This window comes from Odontesthes bonariensis, chromosome 2 (assembly GCF_027942865.1).
Source record: "Odontesthes bonariensis isolate fOdoBon6 chromosome 2, fOdoBon6.hap1, whole genome shotgun sequence".
NCBI classification, from domain to species: domain Eukaryota; kingdom Metazoa; phylum Chordata; class Actinopteri; order Atheriniformes; family Atherinopsidae; genus Odontesthes; species Odontesthes bonariensis.
Genome location: NC_134507.1, coordinates 2,050,632 through 2,075,157, shown reverse-complemented (window position 1 = coordinate 2,075,157; position 24,526 = coordinate 2,050,632). Strand labels below are relative to the sequence as shown.

General features: G+C 44.6%; 1 protein-coding gene across 5 annotated transcripts in view; it reads left to right on the top strand.

The window, feature by feature from the left end:
- Window positions 1–24,526, top strand: part of LOC142388663 (spectrin beta chain, non-erythrocytic 1-like) — a 179,619-nt gene that overhangs the window by 117,460 nt on the left and 37,633 nt on the right. For all 5 annotated transcript variants that reach the window (XM_075474226.1, XM_075474210.1, XM_075474191.1 and 2 more), the window contains 18 exons: window positions 3,073–3,164; window positions 5,977–6,057; window positions 7,692–7,807; window positions 7,887–7,999; window positions 9,282–9,469; window positions 10,900–11,017; window positions 11,690–11,848; window positions 12,347–12,442; window positions 12,607–12,813; window positions 14,872–15,034; window positions 15,140–15,291; window positions 16,051–16,269; window positions 17,259–17,339; window positions 17,548–17,754; window positions 17,832–18,043; window positions 21,825–21,962; window positions 22,669–22,789; window positions 22,995–23,210. In XM_075474226.1, the coding sequence (XP_075330341.1) occupies window positions 3,073–3,164; window positions 5,977–6,057; window positions 7,692–7,807; window positions 7,887–7,999; window positions 9,282–9,469; window positions 10,900–11,017; window positions 11,690–11,848; window positions 12,347–12,442; window positions 12,607–12,813; window positions 14,872–15,034; window positions 15,140–15,291; window positions 16,051–16,269; window positions 17,259–17,339; window positions 17,548–17,754; window positions 17,832–18,043; window positions 21,825–21,962; window positions 22,669–22,789; window positions 22,995–23,210 (2,679 nt within the window). The remainder of the gene's footprint in view (window positions 1–3,072; window positions 3,165–5,976; window positions 6,058–7,691; window positions 7,808–7,886; window positions 8,000–9,281; window positions 9,470–10,899; window positions 11,018–11,689; window positions 11,849–12,346; window positions 12,443–12,606; window positions 12,814–14,871; window positions 15,035–15,139; window positions 15,292–16,050; window positions 16,270–17,258; window positions 17,340–17,547; window positions 17,755–17,831; window positions 18,044–21,824; window positions 21,963–22,668; window positions 22,790–22,994; window positions 23,211–24,526) is intronic.

Below are 24,526 nucleotides of genomic sequence, written 5' to 3'. Positions count from 1 at the left end.
TTTACCTGTTAATGTTTGTATGATTTTGCATCCCTAAAAGCCTAAAACGAAGAGCCTCTTCCTCCACCTTTTACCTGTTGTTTGTATGATTTTGCATCCCTAAAAGCCTAAAACGAAGAGCCTCTTCCTTCACCTTTTACCTGTTAATGTTTGTATGATTTTGCACCCCTAAAAGCCTAAAACGAAGAGCCTCTTCCTCCACCTTTTACCTGTTAATGTTTGTATGATTTTGCATCCCTAAAAGCCTAAAAGGAAGAGCCTCTTCCTCCACCTTTTACCTGTTAATGTTTGTATGATTTTGCATCCCTAAAAGCCTAAAACGAAGAGCCTCTTCCTCCACCTTTTACCTGTTGTTTGTATGATTTTGCATCCCTAAAAGCCTAAAACGAAGAGCCTCTTCCTCCACCTTTTACCTGTTAATGTTTGTATGATTTTGCATCCCTAAAAGCCTAAAACGAAGAGCCTCTTCCTCCACCTTTTACCTGTTGTTTGTATGATTTTGCATCCCTAAAAGCCTAAAACGAAGAGCCTCTTCCTCCACCTTTTACCTGTTAATGTTTGTATGATTTTGCATCCCTAAAAGCCTAAAACGAAGAGCCTCTTCCTCCACCGTTTACCTGTTAATGTTTGTATGATTTTGCATCCCTAAAAGCCTAAAACGAAGAGCCTCTTCCTCCACCTTTTCCCTTTTGTTAGTATGATTTTGCATCCCTAAAAGCCTAAAACGAAGAGCCTCTTCCTCCACCTTTTACCTGTTAATGTTTGTATGATTTTGCATCCCTAAAAGCCTAAAACGAAGAGCCTCTTCCTCCACCTTTTACCTGTTGTTTGTATGATTTTGCATCCCTAAAAGCCTAAAACGAAGAGCCTCCTCCTCCACCTTTTACCTGTTGATGTTCGTATGATTTTGCATCCCTAAAAACGAAGCATTTCTTTTTAATGCTCAGATAAAAACATGAAAACACCATGTGATGTGCGTTTTATGTGTCCCATCAGAGATGCTTGCTGCGTATTCTGCGTCCCAAAGTGGTTTAGAAGAGTTAAATCACCATTTTGGATCCCGTGTCGATCAGAAAATAAAGTAAAAGTAACTCTGTGGGGATCTGCTGTAAACAGGAAGTGATTTTAGGATGAGGGACAGCTTCTCAACCAGATAAATTAAGTCATTTTTATTAAAGGAAAGACGCAGCATTCAGAAATCTGACCACCAGGCGATGATGTCATCGTTTGGGACGGCGAACAGCTGCTGAAGTGGATGGAAAGGATTTATCTTTTATAAGCTCTGAGGATTAAATAAGGTGAAGCGGAGCCGCTTCTTTTCCTGATTTGTGTTTCCGGAACGCTTCGTGATGTCAGACTGATGGATGTGAAGCTTAAAGCTGAACTGAGCAGGTCAGCTGGAGGGTAAGAAAGCGGGAAGTTAAGGATATAAGAAGAAGAAAGCAGAGCGGTCTGTGGAAGCAGAGGGACCGTCGGGCATCTGTATGAGGTGAGGTCAGGGCTGGGTGTCACGCCTGGTTTCCTGAATCTGTCGGTGTAGACTCTCACTTATCCAGGTGTGAATGACCTCTCTGCTGCTCAGAAGTTTTTAACCATGAAGAGGAAGAAGTCCAGTTCGCCTTGTTCAAGGGTTGAGATTCAGTTTGATTTAAATGTTTCAGTTTCAGCTCATTTCCTCAGAAATTAAAGCCAAAGTCAGGACATGATTGAGAAAGCAAACAGCTGTTTATCTTTAGGAAGTGTGAACATTTAGAAGAGGACAATCATTAAAGAAGAAAGTGTCTGTAGAAAGTTTGAGGATGAATCCCTGCAGTAAAGCACAGAGGATGCTGCGTGCTGATGGATGTTCTGGATTGTCTGTGAAGGACTCAGGCTGAACCCGTGACGTCAGACTTTACTCTGATGTGATCATGAGCGTCATAAGCGTCTTTGAGCATTTGGAAAAGCGCTATATAAAATTTATATATTATTATTATTATTATTATTATTATGAGTCCATGCACCAAGTTTGGCATCGATACATAAATGCATCGCAGAGATACGGTCAAACGTCCTGTTAAGCGTCAGCTTAGAGTTTGATTGGCTGCCACGGGCAAACGGAAGCGAAATTTTAAAAATCCACGTAACTTTTGTGCGGCTTGGTCTGAAGATTTTATGTGTCAAGTCCCGTGGAGATCAGACAATCTCAGTGGCCTTAAATGCTTTTTGAAGGTTTTTGATAAAATCCAATATGGCGCAGATGACCTCATGTGTTGCGTTGACGTCGTCTGTATCCATGAATTCCATTGGTCCAAAGATATGAGCAAAAATGCATTATAACGCCACCTATAAGTTAAACGTCACCAAACGTCTTTGGCCTCTCAAAGATGTGGTCATGAGTCTGTGTTAGGAGTTTGACGTCATAACATCAAACGGTTGCCAAGATATGGCCTCACTTCCGGTTTGGTGGCGTCAACCTCAAGTTTGATTGGCTTTTATGGAAAAACGGAAGCGTAATTAAAAATTACACACGACAACTTGTGTGCGGCTTGGTCTGAAGAGTCTACGTGCCAAGTCCCGTGAAAATTGGACAATCTGTGTGACCTGAAATGCTTTTTGATAAAATTCAAAATGGCGGAAAATCTAATTAGACAGAAAATGATGGAAAATGCGTTGGACTCGTCATGATCCAAGGATTCAAACGATGCCTCATTTGTGAAATTTGGACCAAGGAGTCCAAAGTTATGCATTTAGATGAACTTTGAACTTTGACGTGTTGGTGGTGCTAGAGAGTACACTGTGGGGGCATGAAAATTCTTGGGGTTCTCTTTGCCACAGTGCTAATTACGTGTGTTAAATTTCCATATTTTTCCATATATTCCATAATTGCCATAGACTTCAATTACAGCGGAAAGTAGAGGAATAATAAGAAAAGCTACTAACACAATTATCTTCACTGCTAGGCCCCCAATTAGACTTGATCATATTTAACGAAACCTTGCGTCGGATGTTTTGTGCGACTTTAGATCCGAACGTCATGGTTTCCTCGGTTTCAGAGCACCCTAACACCCTAACACCCTAACCCTGTTTCAGATCCAGGACATCAGCGTGGAGACGGAGGACAACAAGGAGAAGAAGTCGGCCAAAGATGCTCTGCTGCTCTGGTGTCAGATGAAGACCGCAGGGTGAGTCGCATTCCTCTAACTGAGAAACCTTCTCCCCCAGCTGGAAATAAACTGGTGAAAGGCCAGTTTATTCAGGAAGAGCAAATAAAGCCGTCAGCAGTTGAGCATCATTTAGTAAACGTGTGTCCTGGTATCTGGGTGGCACCCTGTGAGTCACCACATTCAGCTGCATCTGAGCACAACAACAGGCAGCTATCTCACTTTTACAGCATGTTAGTCCAGCGTGTTCTGGGAATGAGTCCAGCAGCAGCCCTGACCAAAGTCCAAGAGAAACAGGAACGTATCTGGTAATAACTCAGGTCCTCAGGACAGCCTCCAGCAGCATTAATCTGATCCATGGAGAGCTGATGATCCGTCTGCTGGAGGATCCTGGATCATTTCAGCCCGAGGTCTTTGTAGTGAGACAAACAGATGGATGAAGTCGTCCAGGTGCCTCTTTATCCTCACATCTCTCGCTCCTTAATGAGTTTTATAGGAAACGTTCCGTCTCTTTGTGACAGATGATGTAATATCTAAAAACAGATCTTAAAAAATATTAATCTTAATTACAATCCAATCCGATCAGGCTCTCTTGAACCATCCCTAACTGTAAGCTTTATCAGAAAGGAAAGTTTTAAGCCTGATCTTAAAGGTAGAGAGGGGCCTGATAACTGAAGCCAAACTGGCAGCTGGTTCCATAGAGAGGGGCCTGATAACTGAAGGCTCTGCCTCCCAAACTGGCAGCTGGTTCCTCAGAGAGGGGCCTGATAACTGAAGGCTCTGCCCCCCCAAACTGGCAGCTGGTTCCACAGAGAGGGGCCTGATAACTGAAGGCTCTGCCTCCCAAACTGGCAGCTGGTTCCTCAGAGAGGGGCCTGATAACTGAAGGCTCTGCCTCCCAAACTGGCAGCTGGTTCCACAGAGAGGGGCCTGATAACTGAAGGCTCTGCCTCCCAAACTGGCAGCTGGTTCCACAGAGAGGGGCCTGATAACTGAAGGCTCTGCCTCCCAAACTGGCAGCTGGTTCCACAGAGAGGGGCCTGATAACTGAAGCCAAACTGGCAGCTGGTTCCACAGAGAGGGGCCTGATAACTGAAGGCTCTGCCTCCCAAACTGGCAGCTGGTTCCACAAGAGAGGGGCCTGATAACTGAAGGCTCTGCCTCCCAAACTGGCAGCTGGTTCCACAGAGAGGGGCCTGATAACTGAAGGCTCTGCCTCCCAAACTGGCAGCTGGTTCCACAGAGAGGGGCCTGATAACTGAAGGCTCTGCCTCCCAAACTGGCAGCTGGTTCCACAGAGAGGGGCCTGATAACTGAAGGCTCTGCCTCCCAAACTGGCAGCTGGTTCCACAGAGAGGGGCCTGATAACTGAAGGCTCTGCCTCCCAAACTGGCAGCTGGTTCCACAGAGAGGGGCCTGATAACTGAAGGCTCTGCCTCCCAAACTGGCAGCTGGTTCCACAGAGAGGGGCCTGATAACTGAAGGCTCTGCCTCCCAAACTGGCAGCTGGTTCCACAGAGAGGGGCCTGATAACTGAAGGCTCTGCCTCCCAAACTGGCAGCTGGTTCCACAGAGAGGGGCCTGATAACTGAAGGCTCTGCCTCCCAAACTGGCAGCTGGTTCCACAGAGAGGGGCCTGATAACTGAAGGTTCTGCCTCCCAAACTGGCAGCTGGTTCCACAGAGAGGTGTCTGATAACTGAAGGCTCTGCCTCCCAAACTGGCAGCTGGTCGCTGATTGGACCGGTGGTCCGACCTTTGACCTAATATGCTAATATGTTAATACTTTGCTAATATGGGATGTCATACAGCTTCATGTCAAAAAAAGCGAACTATCCCTTTATATTAACTGGTTTTATTCCAGAATCTTTAACAGAATCCACTTTAGTTTAGGTTTAGGCATTACTAATTCATGTAAGATGAAATGGATATTGGAAAAACACACAGGGATGCAAAGAAGAGAGAAAATTACGGTAACGAGCCTCTTTAAGTTAAAGTATAAGGCTGCACAAAGTGGTATTTTATGCAGCTGCAGGTCATGTCTGTGTGATGTCGAGGGAAGGTGTTTATTAGGGCTGCAGCACTCCAATCTCACGATTCGATACGATTTCGATACGATACAATACGATTCGATTCGTTGCGATACAATTCGATTCGTTGCGATTCGATACGATTCGATTCGTTGCGATTCGATACGATACGATTCGATTTGATTCGGTACGATACGATATGTTTCGATACGATTTGTTTCGATACAATTCGATTCGATACGATTGGATTTGATACGATTTGATTCGGTACGATTCGATTTGAATAGATTTGATTTGATACGATTTCATTTGGTATGATTCGATACGATTCGGTTCGATACGATTCGATGCGATTCGATACGATTTGTTTCGATACGATACGATTCGATACGATACGATTCGATACGATACACTTACATCATTTTCTGAAAAAAAGGGACAGTGTGATTTGACATGAATCGTCGCTGATTGGACCGGTGGTCCGACCTTTGACCCGGAAGGACAACACTGCCAGACAAACAGAAACAAACGAATACTTTATGCACTTTTATTCACTAATTTAACACTATAATCTGACCCCCTGTTATTGTATTATATTTTATTAATGTTCTGTGTTGTCACTAATTGTAACGTCTGACTTTTCAATAAAGTTTGCTTTAAAAAAAAATAAATTAAATTATCAATATATGTTGCAATATTGATTAAATTTGCTCAGATTAACAGTGTGTTTACTGTGTTTGCTGCCTGTGTTTAAAGCCTCTGAATGAGTGTGTTGGATCCTTAGAATTTTCTCTTTCTGTCCAGATATCCAAACGTCAACATCCACAACTTCTCCACCAGCTGGAGAGACGGGATGGCCTTCAACGCCCTCATCCACAAGCACAGGTAGGAGCTCCGAACTTCTGCCTCCGAGCACAGAAATGTGTGCAAATAAGAGAGGGCAGGAGTGGAATCCTTCACCCAGGTGTGTCAGGCTACCTTATAACACCTTATAACACTAAGTGGAAAGGTTAGGAGCCGGTAAAACCAGGCTTAATCATTTATTATCGGCCTCAGTTTGGAGACTGTTTTTAACTCCAGATTCTGAATGTCTGCGCAGGAACAGCTTCCGTTAAGATGGAAAAGTTCTGGAAACTTTGCTTTTTTCCACCAGAACAGCTGCTCAGTGACACCAAACCCTCTCAGGAAGCTTTCTGTAGACCAGAACCAGCTTCAGACGGGACAGAATCTGTCCGGTTTCAGGTAGAAAGAAGCTGGATCTGTGTTCAGATCAGTTGAACATCAGACTTCCTGTTATTATTTAAAAAATAAAATGCTTTTTTTTAATTAAAAATTTTTAATAAATAAATAAATTAAATAAAAATACATACATTAATTTTTTTTTTAAAATAAATAAAAATCCCACCTCTATGGGTGGTCGGTGGCGTAGTGGGTTGAGCAGGCGCACCATGTACAAGAGGCTATAGTCCTCACTGTTTCTTTTTTTTAATTATTAAAAAATGAATATAAATAAATAAATAAATAAAATAATTTCAAAATAAATAATTAAATTAACTAAATTAAATTCAAATAAATAAATAAATAAATCCCACCTCTTCTGCCTGGCTTCCGACCCGGTGTGAGATGTTGATGTTATATTGATTTATTGTTTCCATTGATGCAGCGTTTGCTGCTTTATGGATAAAGTTGGTGTGAAAGATGTTTAACTTATTCCGTTCTTCTACTTTTTTAAAGACTGAGTTATGTTTTACTTGGTTTTAGAGTCATAGCATCAACGAGGCAGCAAATAAATACACGTTAAGTGTGTTTTTGAATAAAAGTGAAGCCATAGTTTGCACGTGGCTGTTAAGTTAAAGTAATTCCGCTTATTCCCATTTTTTTTTTGTTTTTAAACATATATTTATTGGTTTTTCATGTTAATATAACAACATCCAACAATTTAAACATCCAGCACATATGGCAGTAAATAAAATAATAATTAAATTATTAAAAAAGATACATTAAACCGCAGGAATTAGACAGCAAATTACTGTGCAATGAAAATGAAATAATGAAAATAATAAAAATAAATAAGTAATTAAACACATATATAAATAAAAATAATAATAAATAGAAAAAAGTATTCAAAATGTAGGTTACAGCTTGCACTCCCAACACCAAATTAAATAATTTTCATTATCTCATTATCTTAGAAATATCCTCCAAATATCATAAAATTCAGAATCCCTCTTTCTAACAATATAGGTCAGTTTCTCAAGAGCCAAACTCGATGTTAAGTTATTTAACCAGCGGGTAAAAGAGGGGCACTGACATTCTTTCTGCAATAAACAAAGGTCAACCATTTTTCTTTCCTTAAAAGATACAGAACAGTCTTCTGGATAAATGCCTAAAATACACACCGTAGGGGCATAAAGGTGTATGTGAGAGATCTACTTTAACACTGAGCTCCAAAATGTTTGAATCTGTTGCTTATTCCCAGCTTTAACCTTTGTCTTCTTCTCTGTTGTTCCTGTGTTCAGGCCCGACCTGATCGACTTTGATAAGCTGAAGAAGTCCAACGCTCACTACAACCTGCAGAACGCCTTCAACCAGGCGGAGCAGCACCTGGGCCTCACCAAGCTGCTGGACCCCGAGGGTGAGCGACCGGGCGCCCGCCGCCGCCCCCCCGCTGTCCCCGAGGGCGGCGCTCATTATCTGTGTGTTTGTGTGCGCAGACATCAGCGTGGACCACCCCGACGAGAAGTCCATCATCACCTACGTGGTCACCTACTACCACTACTTCTCCAAGATGAAGGCGCTGAAGGTGGAGGGGAAGAGGATCGGCAAGGTGAGCGAGTACCTGCACCTCTGAGGAGGAGTTTCTGTTTCTAATGATCGGGTGGCTCATGTGATCGGACCCAAGATGGAAAAAAAGCTTCCAAAGATGGAAGAAAGCTTCCAAAGATGGAAAAAAAGCTTCCAAAGATGGAAAAAAAAAGCTTCCAAAGATGGAAGAAAGCTTCCAAAGATGGAAAAAAAGCTTCCAAAGATGGAAAAAAAGCTTCCAAAGATGGAAAAAAAGCTTCCAAAGATAGAAAAAAAGCTTCCAAAGATGGAAAAAAAGCTTCCAAAGATAGAAAAAAAGCTTCCAAAGATGGAAAAAAAGTTTCCAAAGATTAAAAAAAAGCTTCCAAAGATAGAAAAAAAGCTTCCAAAGATGGAAAAAAAGCTTCCAAAGATTAAAAAAAAGCTTCCAAAGATGGAAAAAAAGCTTCCAAAGATTAAAAAAAAGCTTCCAAAGATGGAAAAATAGCTTCCAAAGATTAAAAAAAAGCTTCCAAAGATGGAAAAAAAGCTTCCAAAGATTAAAAAAAAGCTTCCAAAGATAGAAAAAAAGCTTCCAAAGATGGAAAATAGCTTCCAAAGATGGAAAAAAGCTCTTAAAGTCACGTTTTATCAAATCAAATCAAATTGATTTGATGCACATTTCATTTCCGAACAATTCAAAGTGCTTCACATAAAATAAAAGCATTGCAGCAGGGAGTGGAAGAAGCATTAAAAATACATAAAAGCATATAAAGAGAAACAAATGAGATAATTTAAATGAATTTAAAAACGAGCAAGAGCTCATGTGATCGGACCCAAGATGGAAAAAAGCTTCCAAAGATGGAAAAAAGCTCTTAAAGTTACGTTTTAGATAAAGTTTGAGCGAAGCTGCGCTTAAAAACACCCTTTTAGAATAAGATGAAACAGTGAGAAAGTGAATATTTACCTAAATGAAACAAGGTTACACCTTAAATCTTTTAAGTCAACTCTGGTGAAAAATTAACATCTTTAAATACTTACTTTAACCTTTAGAATTGGACACAATTATTATTAAAGCTTCAGTTTTATACAAACTACTTCCTGTTAGAATAAAACGGTGAAATCCAGCTTTTTTTAATCTTTCATCTTAACAGATGAAAATAGTTTAAACACTTAAATCACATCAGTTACTTCCAATCTGATGTAAATCATTGATTAACACCATTGATCTCATTGTCTTTTACCTGCTACCTTCACTATAATTATAATAATTCTCACATTTCCAACCATTCTGGGTGTTTTTTCCCCTCCGCTGTGTCTTCCAGGTTCTGGACAACGCCATCGAGACAGAGAAGATGATTGAGAAGTACGAGTCGCTGGCGTCCGACCTGCTGGAGTGGATCGAACAGACCATCATCATCCTCAACAACAGGAAGTTCGCCAACTCTCTGGTGGGAGTCCAGCAGCAGCTGCAGGCGTTCAACACGTACCGCACCGTGGAGAAACCGCCAAAGTCAGTAAACACTTCTTTAAACCTGGCTTTGGGCTAAGAGTATCATCCATTCCAACTGGTTTACCCGCTCTGTTGTTGAGCGAATGTCAATGTTTAGCTGGAGGATCCGTGTGTTCACACATATAGATCTATACAATAACACGTATCTGGATAACTGCAACATTTGAAACATTTTCAGGAGAGAAAGTAGTCGTTTAGATCCCCTACGTGTTGAAAACCTGACAAAATACCGGCTGTTTACAATTTTGTTCCCACGAATTCGGCGCTACTAAAGCTAGCCGCAGTGAGCAACGCACTTCCGGTTATTTTCACAAAATAAAATACCTGTTGCCTTTTATCATAGGGAAAGCCATTAGGATACAATTGGTGCTTTTGTTTTGAAAACAGGAAGTGAACCTACCCTCGTTGCAGCTAGCTTGAAACTGCCGTTTTGACAGGAAATGACGATCGGCGACGTCACGTTACGTTGCATCTTGGGTAGTTTGAGTATGAGTAGTTACCTCATGAAATCATACCCAACATTTCTTTTTATTTAATTAAGATTAGATAAACTAAGCTAAAATAAGATGAAATAATCTGAGCTAAACTAAGCTAAGCTAAAATAAGATAAGATAAGATTAAAATAAGACTTTATTGATCCCACAAAGGGGAAATGTAAGTGATTCACCAGCAGAAAGGGGCAGAAAAAATAAATTAAAACATTGTAAAAAAAAAAAGAGCATTTAAAATATAAAGAACATAAATATTTATATGCAATTACAAGAATTTACCAAAGATGAAGTAACTGTAGTATTATATGAATTTGTGGATTAAATGTTCACATTAATCTGTGACATCATTCGTTTTACCTTTTTAAAAAGGTTCTTTTGAGTTTTTCTCTTGAGTTCCTGTATTTTACAAAAGCAAACAGTGTCATATTCTACATTTAATGCACAGAAACGCTCCCACCATGATCTCCTGGAAGCCTCCTGACGGCAGCAAAGAGCACATTTGACCCACTGATGTGATGCAGCTTTGAAGAAATACTTTCACGCTCATCCGTGTTGTGTAAATGTCAAATTGACTCTATGTTTTTATTTAGCTGGAAAACGTTTGACTATAAATCTCCGTCCTAATCTCGGTCGGTGCTCGCTGAGTTCATCCTGAACTAACATCCTGATTCAGAAACTTCTTTACAATAACATCCTCAAAAGAATTTAATTTATAATCTCTAAACAGATGATGACACGCAGCTCTAGCAGCTCATCTTAGTGTAAACACAAGCCGTCACTCGTCACTTATCATCGGACCGAAGAGGCTGAACAAACAGAACCGGCTGGGTCCGAATGTTTCAGGGTTGAGTCGAAGCAGATGTGACTGGAAAAGTGTTTGTTTTAAATCAAAAAGGGAGATCCAGCTCGATGTCCTAATGTTTGCGTGTTTGTCTGCAGGTTCACAGAGAAGGGAAACCTGGAGGTTCTTCTCTTCACCATCCAGAGTAAGATGAGAGCCAACAACCAGAAGGTCTACACCCCCCGAGAGGGCAAACTAATCTCCGACATCAACAAGGTAACCGACCCGTGGGCTGGTTTTCCTGATGATGTCTGAACAAAGGGGGCTGTATGATAACCCTAACCCTACCCTAACCTTCTACCCTAACCCTCTGACAGCGGTCCGTATGATAACCCTAACCCTCTACCATACCCTAACCCTACCATAACCCTACCCCTAACCCCAACCCTACCCCTACCCCCAACCCTCTACCCTAACCTAACCCTAACCCTAACCCTCTGACAGCGGGCCGTATGATAACCCTAACCCTACCCTTACCCTACCCTAACCCCTCCCCTACCCTAACCTTTTACCCTACCCTAACCCTACCCTAACCCCTCCCCTACCCTAACCCTAACCCTCTGACAGTGGGCCGTATGATAACCCTAACCCTCTACCCTACCCTAACCTAACCCTACCCTAACCTTCTACCCTATCCTAACCCTCTGACAGCGGGCCGTATGATAACCCTCTACCCTACCCCTACCCTAACCCTAACCCTCTGACAGCGGGCCATATGATAACCCTAACCCCTAACCCTACCCTAACCTAACCCCTATCCTAACCCCAATAATATGCTCCACCTTCTGGAAGCATCTGACGGAGATCCGTATCATCCTTTGAACCATCGCACATCTGTAAGCAGACCTATGAGCTGCGGTTCACTCTGATCGGGTGCGTTTGTTTTAGGCGTGGGAGCGTCTGGAGAAGGCGGAGCACGAGCGGGAGCTGGCGCTGAGGACGGAGCTGATTCGTCAGGAGAAACTGGAGCAGCTGGCGCGGCGCTTCGACCGCAAAGCCGCCATGAGGGAGACGTGGCTGAGTGAGAACCAGAGGCTGGTCTCACAGGTGAGGCCCACTGGGGTCGTAATCAATCAGCCTTCGTATCCGTTAGTGATGATCAATACAGAGTGATGATCAGTACAGTTAGTGATGATCAATACCGTTAGTGATGATCAATACAGTTAGTGATGATCAATACAGTTAGTGATGATCAATACAGTTAGTGATGATCAGTACAGTTAGTGATGATCAATACCGTTAGTGATGATCAATACAGTTAGTGATGATCAATACAGTTAGTGATGATCAATACCGTTGGTGATGATCAATACAGTTAGTGAGTTAGTGATGATCAATACAGTTAGTGAGTTAGTGATGATCAATACAGTTAGTGAGTTAGTGATGATCAATACCGTTAGTGATGATCAATACAGTTAGTGATGATCAATACAGTTAGTGATGATCAATACAGTTAGTGATGATCAATACCTTTGATTCCTTACTTCTTTGTTTCCTTACTTCTCTGTTTCCTCTTCTTGTTTCCTTTCCTCTGTCCTCCCTCAGGATAACTTTGGCTTTGACCTTCAGGCCGTCGAAGCTGCGACTAAGAAACACGAAGCCATAGAAACGGACATCGCAGCTTACGAAGAGCGAGTTCAGGTCAGTCACAAAGTATTGATCGATCCGAGCTTTGATCGATCTGAGCTTTGATCCATCCGAGCTTTGATCGGACGCATTAAGTCACGATGACATCATGAAACTATCCGTTAACGCCGACCTTCGGTGGGCTCGTCTGAAACCTTCTCCTCCTCTGCGTGTTACAGGCGGTGGTTGCCGTGGCGAAGGAGCTGGAGGCGGAGAGTTACCATGACATCAAGCGCATCACGGCGAGGAAGGACAACGTGATCCGGCTGTGGGAGTATCTGCTGGAGCTGCTGAAGGCCCGCCGGCACCGGCTGGAGCAGAACCTGGGCCTGCAGAGGGTCTTCCAGGAGATGCTGTACATCATGGACTGGATGGACGAGATGAAGGTGCAGTTTAAGGGTAGTTAGAGGGGCAGTTTCAGGGTAGTTTCAGGGTGGGTTCAGGAAGGGACGATTTTAGGATCTGGTCTTTAGGGGGGCCCAGCCCCCCCAGTGCTCACAGAGGCACATTATTTCTCACTAATTGAGGCGAACTAGTACATTTATAAATTTTGGAGCCGTATTAGTTTTGCTTTGAGTAGTGTTTTCCCCTACAACATTAAATTTTGACCTCTTCATTTAAAAAGACTGTGGCTCGACAGGGATAACAGAGAGCCTGAGACAAATATTGAAGATAACTCAACATTTATTTTGGGAGTAAAGAGTTAAAACAAAAACAAATGCTAGAAAATAAATAAAATTGTCACTAAAATAATGCATCCTTGAGAAAAAAAGAAATGTGTGCCGAGCTATCTCACGGTGGGGCCTTGGCACCACTAAAAATACCCTAGCTTGTCTGACCCGCCTTTGACCCGCCTTTGACCTGCCTTTGACCCGCCTTTGACCCGCCTTTGACCCGCCTTTGACCCGCCTTTGACCCGCCTTTGACCCGCCTTTGACCCGCCTTTGGCCTGCCTTTGACCCGCCTTTGACCCGCCTTTGACCCACCTGTGACCCGCCTTTGACCTTCCTTTGACCCGCCTTTGACCTCTGACCCGCCTTTGACCTGCCTTTGACCTTCCTTTGACCCGCCTTTGACCTCTGACCTGCCTTTGACCCGCCTTTGACCCGCCTTTGACCCGCCTTTGGCCTGCCTTTGACCCGCCTTTGACCCGCCTTTGACCTTTGACCCGCCTTTGACCTTCCTTTGACCCGCCTTTGACCTCTGACCCGCCTTTGACCTGCCTTTGACCTTCCTTTGACCCGCCTTTGACCTCTGACCTGCCTTTGACCCGCCTTTGACCCGCCTTTGACCTCTGACCCGCCTTTGACCCGCCTTTGACCCGCCTTTGACCTGCCTTTGACCCGCCTTTGACCTTTGACCCGCCTTTGACCCGCCTTTGACCTGCCTTTGACCCGCCTTTGACCCGCCTTTGACCTGCCTTTGACTCACCTTTGACCCGCCTTTGACCCGCCTTTGACCTCTGACCCGCCTTTGACCTGCCTTTGACCCGCCTTTGACCCGCCTTTGACCTTTGACCCGCCTTTGACCTTCCTTTGACCTTCCTTTGACCCGCCTTTGACCCGCCTTTGACCTTCCTTTGACCTGCCTTTGACCTGCCTTTGACCCGCCTTTGACCTTTGACCTTCCTTTGACCTTCCTTTGACCCGCCTTTGACCCGCCTTTGACCTGCCTTTGACCCGCCTTTGACCCGCCTTTGACCCGCCTTTGACCTCTGACCCGCCTTTGACCTGCCTTTGACCCGCCTTTGACCCGCCTTTGACCTTTGACCCGCCTTTGACCCGCCTTTGACCCGCCTGTGACCCGCCTTTGACCTGCCTTTGACCTGCCTTTGACCTGCCTTTGAACTGCCTTTGACCCGCCTTTGAACTGCCTTTGACCCGCCTTTGACCTCTGACCCGCCTTTGACCCCCCTTTGACCCGCCTTTGAACTGCCTTTGACCTGCCTTTGACCTCTGACCCGCCTTTGACCTCTGACCCGCCTTTGATCTGCCTTTGACCCGCCTTTGAACTGCCTTTGACCCGCCTTTGATCTGCCTTTGACCCGCCTTTGAACTGCCTTTGACCCGCCTTTGACCTTTGAACTGCCTTTGACCTGCCTTTGACCCGCCTTTGACTCGCCTTTGACCCACCTTTGACCCGCCTTTGACCCACCTTTGACCCGCCTGTGACTCCCCTGTGACCCGCCTTTGACCCACCTTTGACCCGCCTTTGACCCGCCTTTGACCTCTGACCCGCCTTTGATCTGCCTTTGACCCGCCTTTGAACTGCCTTTGACCCGCCTTTGACCTGCCTTTGACTCGCCTTTGACCCACCTTTGACCCGCCTTTGACCCACCTTTGACCCGCCTGTGACTCCCCTTTGACCCGCCTGTGACTCCCCTTTGACCCGCCTTTGACCCACCTTTGACCCGCCTTTGACCTTTGACCCCTCTCGGCCTGCAGATGCTGCTGCTGTCCCAGGATTACGGGAAGCACCTGCTGGGTGTGGAGGACCTGCTGCAGAAACACGCTCTGGTGGAGGCCGACATCAGCATCCAGTCCGATCGGGTCCGAAACGTCAACAGCAACGCTCAGAAGTTCGCAGATGACTCCGAAAGTATGGCAGGCTAGTGCTGTTTTTTATTTCCCCGGTTTGGATTCCGGTAGAAGTAAGTCTCCATCCTCCTCCGGTGTTCCTCCTCTTCATCCTCCTCTTCATCCCCGTCCTCAGGTTATAAGCCCTGTGACCCTCAGATCATCAGGGACCGGGTCTCTCACATGGACTTCTGCTACCAGGAGCTGAACCAGCTGGCGGCCGAGCGGCGAGCTCGCCTCGAGGAGTCCCGCCGCCTCTGGAAGTTCTTCTGGGAAATGGCTGAAGAGGTTACCCACGCTTCTATCCTTCTTCTTATTGGCTCTCCAGGCTGTGATGTCAGATTTGACCCTCAGCCAACATCATCATCCCTGTTTTTATTATTTCTTTAAAAAAAAAAAAAAAATGTAAATATAAATAACATAAAATTAACTTTAAAATATAATAATTTAAAAATAATTTAATTTAATTTTTTTTAATTTAATTTTAAAAGCCTTTAAAATATAATAATATAAAAAAAATATATAAATAATCCCTGTTTTTTTAACAGACACTGAGTCACAGAAACTTTCACAGTTTCAAAGTGTTACCTGGAAAGATGAGCTCAGATTTTATATAAAAAGCTTTATTTACAGTCTGCTGTGACTGAGGTTGGATGGAAACAATTAAAGTCTTACGACTGATGCCTGAAAATGATGATTAATCAGCCAATTATCCCAGCTAAAAAGCCAGAAATAGCTGCCTAAGATGATTGATATTAGCTAAAAGCAGCAACTATGTGGCTAAAATGATTTCTTAAAAGGTCAAATAGTTGATTCCAGCAAAAGTATCACAGATCAAATCCAGTTGATTTACTTGGTGATTAAATGTAAGAAGCTGAGGGATAAATCCTAGAAACAGACGTTAAAATGTATTAAAGGTAATTTAAGTTCATTAAAACTTTTCAAATGAAAGTTTCGTGTTGTTTGTCCCCCTGTATGATGGTGAGGAGCTCCAGCCTGGGCGTCCCTCAGCTGGTTAAGCACTCAGACTGTGTTTGTGGTGTGTAGGAGGGATGGATCAGGGAGAAGGAGCAGATCCTGTCCATCGAGGACTACGGGAAGGACCTCACAGGCGCCGTGCGTCTGCTGAGTCAGCACAAAGCCTTCGAAGACGAGATGAGCGGGCGCGCCGCCCATCTGCAGCAGACCATCAAACAGGGCGAGGAGCTGGTGGCCGACAACCACTTCGGAGCCGACAAGATCAGGGAACGGATCCAAGACATCCAGGTAAGCTGCAGCCCGCCGCTCCGGGTCCCATCTGCTTTAATCTGAACTTCATGTTTAGGGATGGGAATCGAAAACCGGTTCTTGTTGAGAACCGGTTCCCAGTGTTTCATTTCCTTGGAATCGTTTGGCGATTTTGCAAACGATTCCCTTATCGATTCCAGTGGGCGCGAATGACGTCACCACGCAACGTTGCGTGGCGAGTCCAGTGCAGCCAGCAGTCAACAGTAAACATGGCGCCCAAGCGGTACAAACGCTCGAAAGTTTGGTTACACATCCCTAAAAAAGACGACAACAGGGCAACTTGCAAAGTGAATATTTCACCAAAGGGAGGAAATACTACCAACATGCAATAACTATGAATGAATGTCGCGTTTTCGATCCGCTCCGGACTAACGTTGGTGAATCTGAACCCAGCAACGTTAGCAACGTTAGCATGTCCTCGGCTAACACTGCAGGTCACTAACTAACTAACAAACACTGCCTATCATGTTAGCGCCATTTGCCTCATTGTAAAACCTGCTGTTAGTAGCGGTTAAGGTTAAATGAATGCCTTCTCAGGCATTACATTTAGATGAAATCATGAGAGACAGAGCCTGACTGGCTCAGAGCCAGAGGCTGGTGGTAGTACCCCCAGTTCACCTCTACCTCCAGCTTCTCCTTTCACCAGAGCAGGAAGACTTAAATTACCCAGGCCATGATAGACCAATGTGGACCTCACCGTTGTTGGGTTTGTGAGCTCATGACTCGTGTTACTTCTAAACTAAACAAAGTTGATGCTAATCGACCGGTTTGTTGTCCTTTTTCTCCAAATGAGAATCGATAAGGGAACCGATAAAGAACCGAATCGTTAAGCAGAATCGAAAATGGAATTGGAATCGTAAAAATCTCATCAATTCCCATCCCTACTCATGTTTCCCAACGTGTTTCCATCCCGCCAGAGAACAGGTCCCATCTGCTTTAATCTGAACCAACGTGTTTCCGTCCCACAGGAGCAGTGGGCGGCTCTGGAGCGCCTCTCCGCCGTGCGTAAGGCTCATCTGCAGGAAGCCTGCAACCAGCACCAATTCCAGGTGAGAACCAGCTCCCCTCGCCGCCTGGTGTCCGCCTGGAAGACCACAAAGCTTCCACAGCAACATGTATTCTGAGGTGTTTCAGAGGAGTTTAAGAGGAGTTTCAGAGGAGTTTCAGAGGAGTTTCAGAGAAGTTTCAGGGCTGTTTAAGAGCAGTTTAAGAGCAGCACAACATGTATTCTGAGGTGTTTCCATCGTCTTTCTGCAGGCGGATGCAGACGATATCGACACCTGGATGTTGGATGTTTTGCGAATCGTCTCCAGCGTGGACGTCGGCCACGACGAGTTCTCCACTCAGGCTCTGGTGAAGAAACACAAAGACGTGGCGGAGGAGATCGGCAGCTACCGGCCCGTCATCGAAGCGCTGCACGAGCAGTCCCGGACGCTGCCGCCGGAGCGGGCCAACTCCGAGGAGGTAGGGCTCCGACAGACGGCGCCGCCGGCCCGCCGGGTCCCACCGCCGCTGACTCGGTTCTGTTGGTGTGTCCCCAGGTTCAGAGCCGGCTGGCGGGCATCGAGGAGCGCTACAGGGAGGTGGCCGAGCTGACGCGGCTCCGGAAGCAGGCGCTGCAGGACGCCCTGGCGCTCTACAAGCTGCTGAGCGAGGCCAGCGCCTGCGAGCTGTGGATCGATGAGAAGGAGCTGTGGCTCAACAGCATGGAGATCCCCGAGAAGCTGGAGGACCTGGAGGTGGTCCAGCACCGGTAAGAAGCCGACCCAAAGACTTCTGGCAAACAGAGGCTTTACTTTCCACCTTAAATAAGCTCATGATGAGTCTGTGAGGCAGACTTTCCAGATGTTTTTGGTGGAAATGCTCCTAAAGTTCCAGGTGTTTTTGGTTGAAATGCTCCTTAAGTTCCAAGTGTTTTTGGTGGAAGTGCTCCTTAAAGGGATAATCCGGAGTAAAATGCACTTTAGGTCAATTTACGGGATGTTGGGAGTACGTACGTTGAGTTGACATCAAAATCATTTAATTCTGATGTGTTTTGAGAATTTTGATTTGACCGTTTTCAGCCTAAAGTCGTTAGCCTGGAGGAGAGTGGGGCATATGGTATCGCCGCTACAAAACGCTATTTGTACACCTCTTCTACAGCTCCAAACAACATAACACTTACGTGGTAGTGAGTAGAGGGTCCCTAAATCCAAACAGAAGTGTCCCGAGGTCTTCATGTGGTCGGATAGAGAGTCCAGAATGAATTTCAACCAGCCAGTCTCTTTCCGGAAATGCTCCTGCTGCAGCTGGCATCTTCAGCGTAAAGTCCGTATAGTAGAGCCGAGTGTGGAGTAACACGCTCTGGAAATTCACAATTTCGTTGCCGTTTTTTTTTTACAAACATAGTCCAGTATTTCTTTCGAAAGTGAAATGAAGTTGTATGCAACAGCAAAGCCTAGCTTACTAACAGGTTGGAATTTCATAAAATGTCACGTGACCTTACGTCTCGCGTGACCTAGCCTCCTGTTTACGGAAGACGTCTTTTGCGTGACTGGAGTGACCATCACAGAAGAAGGAGAGGTGTGTGAGCAGATTATTGAACAAACAGCGGAGCAAACTTTTGGAGTAATGGTGCGTGTTTGTTCCTATCCTGGCTTTCGAAAGAAATACTGGACTATGTTTGTAAAAAAAAAAAAAAAAAAAAAACGGCAACGAAATTGTGAATTTCCAGAGCGTGTTACTCCACACTCGGCTCTACTATACAGACTTTACGCTGAAGATGCCAGCTGCAGCAGCAGCATTTCCGGAAAGAGACTGGCTGGTTTAAATTCATTCTGGACTCTCTATCCAACCACATGAAGACCTCGGGACACTTCGGTTTGGCTTTAGGGACCCTCTACTCACTACCACGTAAGTGTTATGTTGTTTGGAGCTGTAGAAGAGGTGTAAAAATAGCGTTTTGTAGCGGCGATACCATATGCCCCACTCTCCTCCAGGCTAACGACTTTAGGCTGAAAACGGTCAAATAAAAATTCTCAAAACACATCAGAATTAAATGATTTTGATGTCAACTCAACGTATGTACTCCCAACATCCCGTAAATTGACCTAAAGTGCATTTTACTCCGGATTATCCCTTTAAGTTCCAGGTGTTTTTGGTGGAAATGCTCCTTAAGTTCCAGGTTTTTTTGGTGGAAGTGCTCCTTAAGTTCCAGGTGTTTTTGGTGGAAATGCTCCTTAAGTTCCAAGTGTTTTTGGTTGAAATGCTCCTTAAGTTCCAGGTGTTTTTGGTGGAAATGCTCCTTAAGTTCCAGGTGTTTTTGGTGGAAGTGCTCTTTAAGTTCCAGGTGTTTTTGGTGGAAATGTTCCTTAAGTTCCAGGTGTTTTTGGTGGATGTGCTCCTTAAGTTCCAGGTGTTTTTGGTAAATGCTCCTTAAGTTCCAGGTGTTTTTGGTGGATGTGCTCCTTAAGTTCCAGGTGTTTTTGGTAAATGCTCCTTAAGTTCCAGGTTTTTTTGGTGGAAGTGCTCCTTAAGTTCCAGGTGTTTTTGGTGGAAATGCTCCTTAAGTTCCAAGTGTTTTTGGTTGAAATGCTCCTTAAGTTCCAGGTTTTTTTGGTGGAAATGTTCCTTAAGTTCCAGGTTTTTTTGGTGGAAGTGCTCCTTAAGTTCCAGGTGTTTTTGGTGGAAATGCTCCTTAAGTTCCAGGTTTTTTTGGTGGAAGTGCTCCTTAAGTTCCAGGTGTTTTTGGTGGAAATGCTCCTTAAGTTCCAGGTGTTTTTGGTGGAAGTACTCCTTAAGGCTACGGCTACACGAAAACGAAACGAGGTTTTTTTTGAAAACGGGTTCGAAAATTCTTGCGACCACACGGAAACGCGCTGCTGTCCAGACGACAACGATGAAACGATACAGTACACACGCCACTGTGTCACGCCACGCTGTGAGACAATAGAGAGGTGTTAAAATTGGCTCCCAGCGTCAACGTGTGGCTGACGCAAAAACGTTTTTGCTGTAACAATGGAAACGAAACGAGGCCGTTTTCAAACTTTCCCACTCTGGAACCCGTTTTCAAAAACTATCGTTTTGGGGTAGTGGGAACGCCGGCTCCGTGTGGCCGCGACAGCGAAACGATAAGAAAAAGTATCGTTTACAGTGAAAAACGTTTCCGTGTAGCCGCAGCCTAAGTTCCAGGTGTTTTTGGTGGAAATGCTCCTTAAGTTCCAGGTTTTTTTGGTGGAAGTGCTCCTTAAGTTCCAGGTGTTTTTGGTGGAAATGCTCCTTAAGTTCCAAGTGTTTTTGGTTGAAATGCTCCTTAAGTTCCAGGTGTTTTTGGTGGAAATGCTCCTTAAGTTCCAGGTGTTTTTGGTGGAAGTGCTCTTTAAGTTCCAGGTGTTTTTGGTGGAAATGTTCCTTAAGTTCCAGGTGTTTTTGGTGGATGTGCTCCTTAAGTTCCAGGTGTTTTTGGTGGAAATGCTCCTTAAGTTCCAGGTGTTTTTGGTGGAAGTGCTCTTTAAGTTCCAGGTGTTTTTGGTGGAAATGTTCCTTAAGTTCCAGGTGTTTTTGGTGGATGTGCTCCTTAAGTTCCAGGTGTTTTTGGTAAATGCTCCTTAAGTTCCAGGTGTTTTTGGTGGATGTGCTCCTTAAGTTCCAGGTGTTTTTGGTGGAAATGCTCCTTAAGTTCCAGGTTTTTTTGGTGGAAGTGCTCCTTAAGTTCCAGGTGTTTTTGGTGGAAATGCTCCTTAAGTTCCAGGTGTTTTTGGTGGAAATGCTCCTTAAGTTCCAGGTGTTTTTGGTGGTAATGCTCCTTAAGTTCCAGGTGTTTTTGGTAAATGCTCCTTAAGTTCCAGGTGTTTTTGGTGGAAGTGCTCCTTAAGTTCCAGGTGTTTTTGGTGGAAATGCTCCTTAAGTTCCAGGTGTTTTTGGTAAATGCTCCTTAAGTTCCAGGTGTTTTTGGTGGAAGTGCTCCTTAAGTTCCAGGTGTTTTTGGTGGAAATGCTCCTTAAGTTCCAGGTGTTTTTGGTAAATGCTCCTTAAGTTCCAGGTGTTTTTGGTGGAAGTGCTCCTTAAGTTCCAGGTGTTTTTGGTGGAAATGCTCCTTAAGTTCCAGGTGTTTTTGGTAAATGCTCCTTAAGTTCCAGGTGTTTTTGGTGGATGTGCTCCTTAAGTTCCAGGTGTTTTTGGTGGAAGTGCTCCTTAAGTTCCAGGTGTTTTTGGTGGAAATGCTCCTTAAGTTCCAGGTGTTTTTGGTAAATGCTCCTTAAGTTCCAGGTGTTTTTGGTGGAAGTGCTCCTTAAGTTCCAGGGGTTTTTGGTGGATGTGCTCCTTAAGTTCCAGGTGTTTTTGGTGGAAGTGCTCCTTAAGTTCCAGGGGTTTTTGGTGGATGTGCTCCTTAAGTTCCAGGTGTTTTTGGTGGAAGTGCTCCTTAAGTTCCAGGTGTTTTTGGTGGAAGTGCTCCAAGTTGCCTGTTGGTCTGTTATCGGTCCAAACCAGCTGTGATGTGATGTTCTGTGCAGAACATCAGCTCCTGACGGTCCCACCTCACTGATTCTTTCCAGGTTCGAGAATTTGGAGCCAGAGATGAACAACCAGGCTTCCCGGGTTGCCGTGGTGAACCAGGTTGCCAGGCAGCTGATGCACAGTGGACATCCCAGTGAGACGGAGATCAAAGCCCATCAGGACAAACTTAACACCAGGTAATCCGACTGATATTAAACCGGCTCAGAAACTGGTTCTGTCAGGTCATCGAACCAGACTTTAACCGGAGATTAAACCCGACTTCATGGGATTAAACTTGATTTAACACCTTGAAATATGCATTAATTGAATATAATTACCATTATTCATTAATCAAACTTTAGATTAAAAAGGTAAATAATCAGAGTTCATGTATTGAAAGTAGTTAAAGAACTTTAGGTCTGATGTGGACCATCAGACCTAAAGATGTGACGATATTTAGATGAGTCACTGATCCAGTTTATCAGTTAACTTTAGGATTAATCGGGTAACTAATTAGGTAACTAACCCAATGACTAATCAGGTAACTCATCAGGTAACTAACCAGGTAACTAACCATGTAACTTATCAGGTAACTAACCAGGCATCTAACTAGATAACTCATCAGGTAACTAATCATGTAACTCACCAGGTAACTAAGCATGTAACTCATCAGGTAACTCATCGGGTAACTAACTAGGTAACTAATCATATAACTCGTCAGGTAACTAATCGGGTAACTAACCAGGTAACTAAGCATGTAACTCATCGGGTAACTCATCAGGTAACTAACCAGATTAAATAACCAGGTAATTAACCAGATAACTAACCAGGTAACTAATTAACGACTTCCTGTTGACTGGACCAATCAGACGGGACTAATGATGGGTGTCTGTCTCCGTCCAGGTGGAGTCAGTTCAGAGACCTGGTGGACCAGAAGAAGGAGAACCTGAACTCAGCTCTGGGAGTCCAGAACTACCACCTGGAGTGTAACGAGACCAAGTCCTGGATCAAGGAGAAGACCAAGGTACCAAACAGAACCGGTCGGCTCAGAACAGACGAATCTGTCAGTGAATAAGACCCGAGGGTCCCGGGTACAAGCTGTGGACCGTCTGTGGGAGACATCAGATGCTCCTCGCAGAGCAGGATCAGTCAAACTCAGGATTTATCAGTCAAACTGAAACATCAGAGACTCTGGTTGGCGCGGTAACCTCCCCCGTGTCGTCCCGCAGGTGATCGAGTCCACCCAGGAGCTGGGGAACGACCTGGCCGGCGTCATGGCTCTGCAGAGGAAGCTGACGGGGATGGAGCGCGACCTGGTGGCCATCGAAGACAAGCTGGGCGACCTGGGAAAGGAGGCGGACCGCCTGGCCTCCGAGCACCCGGAGCAGTCCGACGCCATCAAAGGGCGCCTGGCCGAGATCACGGGCGTCTGGGACGAGATGAAGGTTGGCGGCTGAGACGTTAGGATTGATTTTACTCGGGCTGAGAAATTTTATCGATGCTGCAAGATATATCGATATTTTGTTTCCCGATAAAGTTTAGATTTATTTATTTTTGTTTGGTTTTTTAAGCAAACTTTATTGAAAAGTCAGACGTTACAATTAGTGAAAACACAGAACATTAATATTGACCCTTCCCAGTCACGTGACTTTCGTAAAGCAACCGCCATTTTGGACGTATAGAAGACAACGATTTGCGAGTAACGATAGTAACAGTAATGATACAGACAGACTGAAAATTGAATAAAAGAAGAAAGAACAAGATGCAGAAAAAAACTCCACTAGCCAGCGAGGTCGGGCATTTAGTGGGCCAGCAGAGGGAGAGGTATTTGGAGAAGCTGAAAATTGGAGGTTTAGAAAACGACGTGTACTTGCTTCCACCAGGGCTGTTTACAGACGTCCGACAGCATGCCACCGCCTCGTCTTTACCCGACTTCGGCCCCCACGACCTTTATATTTATGTTGTAAAAAACCCATCGCCATACACAGGAAAGGATCTAAAGGCATACAAGAGTTTGGATGCCTACAAATATTTTGTGTCGGGCTATGTGACCTGCCTTTTACCAGTGGATCGTCCCTGGAGCCGGTGGGCGCCATCTTTTTACAGCTAAGGTTTGTTTACATTTTTCATTTAACGTTGTTCACCAGGATAAACGACATGTAAACCCGTTGACACGGTGTTATAATCTTGCTATTACGAGAATTGCAATGACCAAGTCGTAGTGCTTTACTAAATGCGCTGTGTTATGTTTTATCTAGTAGAAAGGCAACCCTGAAATGGCACGGGGGAACACTAGTGTACCGTGAGAGATCATCTGGTGTGCCGTGGAAAATCCCTCTCAGGCTTTATCTTTATTTTGCATGTATATGTATATGTTATATATCTTTATTCGACACTTACCTCCAACAAAGTGGTCACTACACAACCGCTGGTATACTGAAGGTTGCCAGCCTTTCCTATTGATCGCCGCGACTCATCTTCTCCGTCGCTCAAGGTCAGTGGGGATCCGGTAAAAAGACAAATCTTTCCTCGTCTGCTGACTGTTGGTACACCCAGGCGCGCAACAATATGCCGGCATGATGTAAACCTTACTGATCGAATCGATATTTTCCTTTGAATGTTCCTCGCTCCTCCGTTGTTGGCTGTGGTAGACTACTTGTTTTCACGTCCAAAATGGCTGACGCTTTTGTTGTGACGTCACGTGGGATGGGTCAATAATACAATACAATGCAATTATAGAAAACAGTGATAAATTAGATCA